This window comes from Trametes versicolor, assembly GCF_000271585.1.
Source record: "Trametes versicolor FP-101664 SS1 unplaced genomic scaffold TRAVEscaffold_7, whole genome shotgun sequence".
Lineage (NCBI taxonomy): Eukaryota > Fungi > Basidiomycota > Agaricomycetes > Polyporales > Polyporaceae > Trametes > Trametes versicolor.
The window spans coordinates 1,821,624-1,831,466 of NW_007360327.1; the positions used below are offsets into that span (position 1 = coordinate 1,821,624).

Here is a 9,843-nt window from a genome sequence, read left to right on the forward strand (position 1 = left end):
TGTACATGTAGATGGTGGAGAACGAGATCCGATGCTATTGTACAACACGATGTGTGCTTATATTGTTGACTTAGTTTAACGCGATTACCACCTGAGGTAAGGCAGGAACTTCCCACTGCGCGTTGTGAGCACGAGGTTAGCGAGTGTGGCGCGAGAGAGGCTTGAGAGACGCACTCGAACGTGAGAACGACGCGGTCGCCCTTGGGGTGCGCCTTGCGCTCGACGTTGACCTTGCAGTCGATCATGGACATAATGCCGTCGCCGAACTTCTCGTGGATGAGCGCCTTGATGGGCGTGCCGTACACCAATACACCCTGGTTCACACATAAGCGGAAGCACACTGGTCAAGGAAAACAACATACCTCGAAGAGACGGTACAGGAGTGGGTCTTGGGGCGGCACCGGGCCGAGGCCGCGGCGCGGGAACCAGTCCTCGCCGATCTCGGCGGTCAGGCTCGTGGTGGGGATTTCAAGCAGCTCGCCGAGCTTCGCGAGCTCTTCGGGAGTCGCCTTTGCCTGTGTGCCGGGTCAGCTTGAACGCGAAGCGTGGGTGGCAAAGCGCGCTGTATACCTGGCCATAAAAGAGCGCTGCTACCCAGACTTCGTCGTGGTCGATGGCCTTGCCGATGGCCTCGAAGGAGAGCCCTAGAGGTCGTGTTTAGCACTGCGCGCGCCGTGAAGCCCAAAGGGACGGGTCGAACCTTTCTGTGCCTTCGCCTCGAGGAGCCGCGCGAAGATCGGAGGGATATCGGTATAGGGCTCCGCGTTCGCGTTAATCTTCTGCATTGAAGGTCAGAGCGCGAGTGCTTGGCTTTGTCGATCTCGCAGTTACTCACAAATGCTTGGGACATGGCGAGGGCTGGAGAGAGGGAGCTGAGGGGACTTGTGAGAGTGTGAGAGCTGGTGAGAAAGCGTTAGCCCGTGAGCTGAACCTTTTATACCGCCGCAGACGGGCCCCTAGGCATCCACTGGGCGTTTATCGACGAGGGAAAGAGCGCCCACGTGATGGTGTTCCCGGACGTTTCGGAGCGGGAAGGAACGGAGGAGGGAGCAGCTGTGGGCGGCGGGCGAATGAGCAGGCGTAACAGTTCGGGGAGGAAAGGTCAGCGCGCGGGCAGGTCTCAATGGGCGTGTAGATCGGGGGTGTTGCATGGGCTAAAGGCGATGTGCATGACGTTCCTATGTCAAGGACTGGCGGGACGCCCCGGTGGGCTCTACGAAACTGACAACTTTCGTGCGGTTATTGGCTTTCGAATGCGCCGCGGGGAGGGGGATTGCCCATGCAATCCGTACAGCGCCGCGGAATTTGACCTGTCTGTGCAGCTTTGCGGAGGAAGGGGGGTTCATTATGCCTCGTATAGTGCATGGTATCTACAGCTCCTGAGAAGACTCAGTCTGTAAACGACAGTGCCTTTCGTCGGCCGCGTGCGCGCTCACCCATCCGTGTCTGCTATGTGCCACTATGATTGGTTGTCGCCATTGCCTTTACCATCTTGCTCTGGCGTGACCGGCTTCCATACACTTTTGGTGACGTGCATGACTTCGTACAGCTGGCCAAGCTGTTCCGCGGACATCTGGGGCCATTATATAAGAATACAGCCGCGCAATGATACATAATTTATATAAAACATACCTTCTCTAGCTTTGTAGGATCGAGCGGCTTGCCTCTAAAGCTCTGCCCTTCCGGCCCGGCAGGAAGTTCATCCAAGTAGACCTTCCACTGCGAGAGGAAGCCAATAATGTGGACCTTGTTCGTCACCTCTCTGTGTCTGCGAAACTCTGATGCGGGTTTCAGCGCCCCTACATTCGTGGTTGAAGGGCAACTATGTCAGCCACTCACCGGCCTTCACGTAGTCATCTCCGAGCGAGCGCATTTCTCGAGGTAGATTTCTGTGAGACCGCAATATCCGACGGTAGAGCCTTGATTTACAAGGGTATTCAGCAAGCCCGCGAATCTTCACAATCCAGATATACGCACGGCAGAGGTGGTAGAAGCGTGCCGCTCGCTTCACGAAGATTCAGAGGGTGTGCCGACACAGACTCAGCAAGGCGTACAGCAGTTGATCGAAACATGTTTGTGCACAGCGAAGTCACAGTTATTATATCGAAGATCTACAGTTGGCACAGAGGAAGCTAGACGTCGTCGGCAGGCAGCAGGTCCAGGAGAGGATGAGCGGAAAGAGAGAGAGCCGTTGAACGGGCGCTCGTGCCCCAACGCTTGTGTCTTCACCATCACCACCAAGTACTGCAGCCATTCTGAAGTCTGAGCATTTTGATTGCTTCGCTATACCCGCTTTGCCTTGTTGGAAACCTGACTAGTCTTGGAAAATGTCGAAGGAGCCAACTCGTCAGCAGCTCTCGTCCAAGCTTGCCTACCAGGCCAACACTCCCGCATTCTTGGTGAGGTTGCAGAAACAGTTCGGGGGCGGTGGAGGGAGACACGACGAAGATGAGGACGATGAATTTGAATACGACGGCTCCGGAAGACCACCCATTCCACGTCGCCCAGCCATTCCGGAACGTCCAGACGATGAGGCAGGGAGCGCGGACGAGGAGGAAGATGAGGAGAGACCGCAGGTGATCGTGTTGAGAGAGGGCAAGCACTTAACAGAGAGGGAGGTCGAGAATGAGAAACGGAAAGGTACGCCGACCCCTCGCTGTATGCGTCGTGTACTGTTAATGAGAATACATTACATCTATAGCGAAAGGCTTGCAACCTCTGCCCGAGCCTTCCGCAGCGGGAAGTAAGCCTGAAGGCGACGTTTCAAAAGAGGGTGCTACCCCAGCATCGTCTAAACAGCCTAGTGCTTCACAGGGTCTTTCCTTCTCGTCCGGAGCAGGCGTAAAGGGAAAGAGTTCCAAGCGGAAAGCTGTAGGCGACGGTCGCGATGATGCCGCAAAACCACAAGGTTCCACTAAACCCACCAAGAAGAAGGCAAAGAAACAGGACAAGAAGCTGTTGTCGTTTGAAGACGACGCGTGATGCTTCTTTCCATGATCTCACTAGCCAGATCGGAAGGCTGGCATGATTAGGTAGGCCTGCGTCCGTATATGTTGCTTGATCCTATACTCATTCTCGGTTGTGTTCTGCATCTAGCCTTTCCCATGTGATCCCTACCTGGTAGGTAAGCGGTCCACAAACTTCACGCTGGTCCTCCGAACGCCGAGCTTGCAACTGTGACCCCACCACCAACACGTTAACTCGTCTTCCAATCCGCCTCGCGCCTCCGATAAAATCGAGAGTATCTATATGCTTGGCGCTATGGTATATCTGCCACCTCGTTCTCCCCAAGTGACCCACTATTCCTCGATTACATCGCCAACCAAGACCCCAGAGCGGCCGCTCCAAACCACCCTAGGACATTCCACACCGCGCTTCTAGATGCACCGTTCGTATTCAATAGAGGTGGATGCGTAGCTGTCGCCGTCGCGATGAAGCTACTCCACGCTGCCTGTGTCGCTGCAGGAATAGTCGACGTCCCCTGCGTCGCCGCCGACCCAAAGAAGATCTCGTTCCCGCCCGGCAAGAAGTCGTTCGCGAGCGTCGCGTTCTCTCCACCCACCACGATCGTGCCCGACACCGTGCCATTCAGGTTGTCCCCCAGCACGAACTCGCGGAGGAACACGAGCGCCTGCGCGGGCTTCCACTCCGGAACGAGGTGGCCCGCCCCAGCGATGAGGACGTATGCGAGCCCGCGCTCCTGATGCACGATCCCCGCGAACTCCCCAGCGTCGTCGAACCAGGGCGTAGAGGGCGGGCGCGTGAACCCTTGGACGCCGCCGAAGGTCATGTTCTGGATGATGACCTCCGTGCCGTGATGCTGCACGAGCGAGTCGTCGTTGCCGGAGTAGAAGACGATGGAGACGTTCGCGGCGGACGCGTTGGCCGCGAGGTCGGAGAGGAAGGCGATTGGCTCGACGCTCGGGTCGCCATACTGGTTCCCTTTGGTGCGGTCGTGCACGGATCCGAACGGGTAGTTGAAGTTGCGGATCCAGTCCTTGGAGGTCGGCGCGTGGAGCGCGGCGCGCGTGCGGTTGTCGTTGAAGAAGGTGGAGGCGTTCAGGAAGGGCTCGGGGCTGGTCGCATCTGGGATGTCGTAGACGTCGAAGTCTCCGTTTGCTATATAAATTGGTCAGTATGTGTTGTGAACTCTGGTGATCTCTCTCAATCACTGCTACTTACACCAAGGGAACGTAAAGTTGACTGCGTAGTCAATCAGCTCATCCAGCAGGAAACAGCCGTAGTTCGGGTCGATGGTCCCGTTCGCGCGTCCGCTCAAGTCCCGCTTCCATTCTCGCCGGTTCTCCTCCCTGCGCTCGAAGAACTCGGCCCTCTTGCCAAGCGAGCGCTCATTCTGCGCACCGGAAAACTTCGCGGCGACAGTCTTCTGCAACGAAGCGGTCCTTGCGCGCGACTCCGTGGGCTCCAAGAGCGACTGGGACAGCGCCGAGCCACTGGTAGGTCTCACCAGGTTCAATGTCGGGAAGTGCCCATTCTGCGGGTACGTCAGGTTGAGGTCGAAGCCGCACAAATGCGATCTATCGCCGGGTGCTCAGCATATTACCTCAACTAGGCACACGAGACTCGGTCGGAAACTCACTGCTCGCGGAAGTAGTTGAACACGTCCTGGTCGTACCCAATAATCGCGGGGTACGTCTCGATCACGTTCACCTGGAACACGGACGGAGATGTCAGGGCGCGACGCTCCCGGCCCACGCATAATCAGCGCATACGCACGACTGGAACATGTTCGACCGTGGCCTCCGAGCCGAGCGAGCCGTCGCCGATCGCGATTTTGCGCAGCTTGACCGGCGGGTTCTCAGTCTGGAAGATGTGCTTCGTGATATACGGCTGTTGGCGGTGGGTCGGCGTATTGAACGGGCGGGGACCGCGGGAAGGACGGGATACTTACAATGTACGTCCCAGCATAGCTCTCGCCGGTCAGGAACAGGGGCCGTGTCGCGAGGCTTGGGAAGACCTTGACCAGGTTGGAGAGGAAGCCGACCTGCGCGCGCGGCGCCAGGTCAGAACATACGGGAGACAATGTAAATGTGGACGGCTCGCACGAAGTCCTCCCCTGTTTGGTCTTCGTCGGGAACTGCCAAGTGCGTCAGAATCGACGGTCGGTGATAGGGACAGGCACGGACGCACCGTAACCTGTCGAATCTGCCGTCGAGAACCCGGTACCTGTAGGAAGGAAGCATTACGGCGTTAGGGCTGTCTGTTCGCGATGCTCGGGCCCTGCCGCACGAGGAGTGAGCGAAGGGAGGGATGGCCAGACATACCGACGGGCTGGTCAATCCAGATGGTGTCTGCGAGGTGGTTCCAGCTGAAGTTGTTCAGCACCCAGGAGCCGTTCGCGAGCACATGGATAGGGCCGTTCTGTGAGGGAGCATCGACGGTGAGCATGGTCGTCTACCACTCATCATTCACGTCTGCAACACATACCTCCGTCGTGAGCGCGATCATCCCCGACGACCCAGGGCTGCAAAATGCCGATGAGCCCTCCGTCGCGCCCGTCATATAGACAGAGTTACAGTGCTACTCACCCGCCCTGCAACCAGATGATCCACGGATCCGTATTATTCACATCCGCAGGCGCAGTCAGCGTCCCATTCGCGCCCGCCTTCTCAAATGCCCAGAAGAACAGCGTGTCGTTCGGGTGCCCCGCCCTGTTCACGGGGATGTTCCCCGCGAACATGCGCGGCAGCCCACTCGGGATGCTCGGCAGCTTCTCCGTCACCTCAAAGTCTGCAATCGCGTGCGCGTGAGTATCTCCTGAGGAACGGAAAGAGGGCGAGGGGACGGGATGGAGTATGAAGACGCACATTGCTGCCATGCGGGGCTGAAGGTCCCGTTGGGCTGGCCGGGCCATGCGTGCGGGAAGGTGTTCGGGATGCTCGACTGGCTCTGTGCAAGCCCGAGCTGGGCGCACGCGACCGCGAGGAGCGGCAGGAGGAGCGTGTAGAAGTGCATTGTTGTTTGCGCTTCGCGTTGGCCCCTAACGCCTCTGCAAGTGTCAGTCGGATGTCCCAGAGCGAATTATGGGCGCAACGGGCATACGGCCGCACAGACACGCGGCTTATATGCTCCCCAGGTGTGGACGGCGCGATCGCGAACCCCATCCCGCGATGATTCCAGATTCGCGGCGCAAGACGTCAGGGACCAGCGTGACCGGCCCACCGAGGGGAACCACATCCCATCGCCGGCGCGGACGGGGAGTGCGCGAAGCAGCGAAGTCACGAAGCGCGGAACACACCATATGGACTAGGGCGTTTGTACGGCACAGCAGGTACGTCTCGGCGGGGCGCAGATTGGACGGGGGGCTGGGTGCGCGCCCATGACTTGGGACTCGCTGCACGAGTAGTCATGCTGGGAGTGTTATCGCGTCTGATGAGACATCCGGGGTCAATAGAGGTGGGCTTTGGGCGCGTGCAGACTCAGCATATCGGGATTGGGCCACAAATCCGAGGAGGGGCCCGCATACGACGCCGTGTTGGTGAAGACATAGCACACACTGCGCTGCGAGGAGCGCTATGAGATGTCAAGGAGAGCATGCAATTCCATATCCATATCCAGTCCCCAAACACGAAGCGCGCTACCAAAAAGCAAGCAACGGACGCGACAACGGAGCCAAATCGACAGGAAAGCAGCGCCCCCACATACACATATATGGGGGCGGGATAAGATGAGAGTCCAATATATGCAGAAACGAACGTGGCAGCGCCAGTAAGGGCGCATGTACATGGTGAGGGTGAGGTGCAAAACGCGCATCCGAGCGGCAAGCCCAAAGGGGGAATAAAGATACATGGCGGGCCCCCGCCGGGACGCCCGCATTACAAGAATCCGAGTCCTGGCTGGCTGAAGAATAGAATAGCGCCGACTGACTTACTAACCTACTGTCCTAAGGTAGAGAACCGGTGCTTGAAGCGCGCGAGGATGCCGCCGCGCGCGCCGCTTTCGCTGCGCTCGAGCCGGCGGAACGACACGACTGAGAAGCGGCGCTGGTCGCCCGAGGCGCGGGCGCCGTCGGTGGACTCGTGTAGCGCCGATGACGAGTCGAGAACGAATCGCCCGCTCATAGAGGAGTGGGAGCGAGAGGGCGCGTCGCTGCCTGTGCTCGGGCCTTCGGGGACGGCTTCGAGCGATGGCGCATTGAGGCGGAGGGAGGAAAATCTGGGGGCGGCGAGGCTGTGGCGGAAGGACGACCTCGGAGTCGGGGCGGCGGAGCGCCTGCGGGCGATCGGGCTAGTGATTGAGGAGGGAGAAGGAGGGGTGTCGGATTGGCTCCGGACGCGCCCCGAGAAACGTAATGGTGTTATGGGCTCAGGGCCGTAGTCGGCTGTTGAGCTGAAGGGGATGTCCGATGCCGAGCCGGTGTGGATGGGGGACCCGCTCCCGATGCCAGCGATGTCTGGTAGCGAGATGTCGAGCGAGGAAGCGACGAGATCTTCTAGCAGGTCGACGGCGTAATCCGGTAGGGTGACGTCGCCGATATCGGCGAGAAGTTCCTCGCGGGAGCGGAGTGCTGCGAGCTTCTCAATGCTCACTGTACCTTCGCCTGTTGACGAGAACGGGAGGGGAGAAAGAGAAGATGCTAGCTTCAGGTGCGGTATTGAGGGCTTCGTAACTGCAGTTTGACCACTGGAGCCCTGGGAGACGAAGGTCGCATCCGTCGATGCCGACTCGCTTCGAGCGTGTCCACCGTCGAGTGATGACGACCGCCCGTGGGTCCTCAAGGGAGACCGTAGGGCAAGGTCCATAGCTGACATACGCAAGCGCAAGGGGCGTACTTGTGTTAGAGTCTTCCTCCGGTAGAGAACGGGGGACACGGGCGGGCTACGAGTTGGTGGGAAGGTGATGCGCGTCGGGGAGCGTTGCAGAAACCGTGCGAGGTTCACTTCTTCTCGGGTCATCACATGCGGAGACTCTACCAGTGGTGGCTCCTCCCTGATCGGGCTAGAGAGCTTCACTACTAGTTCGCGTGTGTGCGCAGACTGCGCCTGTTTGGAGGTACTCTTGTGCACCTCCAGCCACCGCGCGCGTTGCAAGGACTTGAACTCCTCCGGGGGCAACTCTTTGTCGGCTAGACATGCACGCAGACGTTCTGCGCATGCTTGTGCGTCTCGTGCCTGTTCGCTGAGGACTGCCGTAGCTCGTTCCAAGACTTGAATTTGCAGCTCATGCGGAGAGACTTCGGCAGAGGATGCTTCGACCGCGGACTGAAGGGCGCTTTCCGCACGCGAGTACCGCGAGAGGCGGCGCGAAGCCAACAGTTCAGCGGAAGCTGGTGATGGTGTGGAAATGGGGGTATGTCGTCGACTTGAGGTGCTGTCAGGCGAGAACATGCTAGGGTTGGGGAGACCGAAGGTGTGGCTCGTGTCGGGCGTCCTAGGGAGCTGAATACAGCATGTCTCTAACAAAGGGTCATTGCACAACGTACCTGATGGACATGAACGAGTTGCGGTAGTTGGGTGGTCGCAAGGTATTTGTGTTATCCTGAGCATGGTGAGTGCAAGCGTGCGCGCGGGGGTATGAGAACATACCCGAAGAACATCGGGGGACTCTGTTTCGCTCTCGGTGACGATGCGTAGGCCAGCAGACTTGATGCGCCGTACGGTGAGGCTTGTGAATGGCTCCGCTTGGAGAAGGGGGGAGTCGTCATTTGGGAGGTCCGCGTAGGACTCTATAATTCTTTGTCCGAGCATGGTGATTGGTCGTCTTCGGAGTCGTGCTGGTCAGAAGAGCTGAGGAAGCTAAGGATGGTTGGGTAGAGCGTACCTGGACAGCGGGAGCCTTGGAATGGATGAACCGAAGACCAAGGAGAGGAATGGTGAATGAGCGAGAGAATGCTCATGTTCGCGTGGAAAGGGTCATGGTTCGAGCCAGGTTGCGCCCTGTCCTCGACGACACTATCCAGAGTTGTCAGGGCGCGTCGCGTCAGCGGCCCCGTAGCCACCCGCCTCGGCACCTCCTCCCGCCATCAGGTTTCGTTTCTTGAGTTCCAGCCTCGTCTCCGGGGTCCTGGCCCGAGCCTCGGTTGGGGTGTCCGAGGGATGGCCTAGTCTCTCCCTTCTCCTCAAGCATCGTGCTTTGCTGCTCGCCGGGGGTCTTTAGCTATATGTACACCTTTCTTACAAGGAGAGAAGTTCGTCTCAATCACTGATCTGACCAAGATACCCAGGGATCTGCAAGGGACGCTTCGTTAGGTGATGGAAAGGAGCGCTGATCTGAAATGATGGCAAATGATCGATATCTACTTAGTGAGGGCGGTTCATTCGAGGTGGACTGGAGTACTCACCTGTCAACAATGGACCACAAAGACGTATATAGCAGCGTTGACAGAGATCATGCACGGTGTCGTTCGTGGGGGAAGGAGGGGAATCTACTCACGCGCGGGGCCCGCCTTTATATGTCAGGCCCGCAGCCACCCGTGCTGCCAGGGGCTTCGAAGTAAGTCATAGCCCGTTCCAACGCGGACGGTGGAAACCGCAAACGTTTCCAGAAGCCAGTAACAGCCACCGATATGACAGAAATGACGCTCGGAAAGGAGCGAATGAAGAAGTAGAACATACGCTAGTAGAAGAAGGTGGGTGACGATCGTGAAGAAGAAAGCATTGCACTCTTCCTGGCGGAAGGGTTATCATTCCGAGTCAAGATGTAGTGGCTATATTAATATATTGCGTCTTACGACCTTTATCTCACTGGCCGAATTATCACCAGGTCTGCAAACCATGATGCACAAACCCTCGCGCGCATGCTGTGAACACGGCAAATGTAGGGAAAACGCCGCAATAAGATTGGTTATAGGTCATCGCCACTAGTGATACAGAACATCGATCG

General features: G+C 58.2%; 5 protein-coding genes across 5 annotated transcripts; 1 reads left to right on the top strand and 4 right to left on the bottom strand.

The window, feature by feature from the left end:
* Positions 1 to 84: 84 nt before the first annotated feature.
* On the bottom strand, positions 85 to 850 carry TRAVEDRAFT_38130 (Cyanase; the record flags this gene model as incomplete). Its single annotated transcript, XM_008041037.1, has 6 exons — positions 85 to 115; positions 175 to 314; positions 363 to 515; positions 571 to 644; positions 701 to 779; positions 836 to 850. The coding sequence occupies 6 exons, from the start codon at positions 848 to 850 to the stop codon at positions 85 to 87; spliced, it is 492 nt and encodes a 163-aa protein (XP_008039228.1).
* A 609-nt stretch (positions 851 to 1,459) lies between these two features.
* On the bottom strand, positions 1,460 to 2,072 carry TRAVEDRAFT_125068 (ACN9-domain-containing protein; the record flags this gene model as incomplete). Its single annotated transcript, XM_008041614.1, has 4 exons — positions 1,460 to 1,573; positions 1,633 to 1,778; positions 1,840 to 1,919; positions 1,978 to 2,072. 4 exons carry the CDS (start codon positions 2,070 to 2,072, stop codon positions 1,460 to 1,462), a joined length of 435 nt encoding a protein of 144 aa, XP_008039805.1.
* A 255-nt stretch (positions 2,073 to 2,327) lies between these two features.
* Positions 2,328 to 2,982, top strand: TRAVEDRAFT_48769 (uncharacterized protein; the record flags this gene model as incomplete). The annotated part of the gene is made up of 2 exons (XM_008041157.1): positions 2,328 to 2,640; positions 2,702 to 2,982. The coding sequence occupies 2 exons, from the start codon at positions 2,328 to 2,330 to the stop codon at positions 2,980 to 2,982; spliced, it is 594 nt and encodes a 197-aa protein (XP_008039348.1).
* A 328-nt stretch (positions 2,983 to 3,310) lies between these two features.
* Positions 3,311 to 5,976, bottom strand: TRAVEDRAFT_126828 (alpha/beta-hydrolase; the record flags this gene model as incomplete). Its single annotated transcript, XM_008041615.1, has 11 exons — positions 3,311 to 4,119; positions 4,183 to 4,538; positions 4,601 to 4,671; positions 4,738 to 4,851; positions 4,913 to 5,005; positions 5,067 to 5,098; positions 5,152 to 5,187; positions 5,286 to 5,382; positions 5,449 to 5,485; positions 5,550 to 5,751; positions 5,829 to 5,976. The coding sequence occupies 11 exons, from the start codon at positions 5,974 to 5,976 to the stop codon at positions 3,311 to 3,313; spliced, it is 1,995 nt and encodes a 664-aa protein (XP_008039806.1).
* Positions 5,977 to 6,896: 920 nt separating this feature from the next.
* Positions 6,897 to 8,708, bottom strand: TRAVEDRAFT_48771 (uncharacterized protein; the record flags this gene model as incomplete). Its single annotated transcript, XM_008041158.1, has 3 exons — positions 6,897 to 8,391; positions 8,444 to 8,499; positions 8,547 to 8,708. The coding sequence occupies 3 exons, from the start codon at positions 8,706 to 8,708 to the stop codon at positions 6,897 to 6,899; spliced, it is 1,713 nt and encodes a 570-aa protein (XP_008039349.1).
* Between the last annotated feature and the right edge of the window lie 1,135 nt (positions 8,709 to 9,843).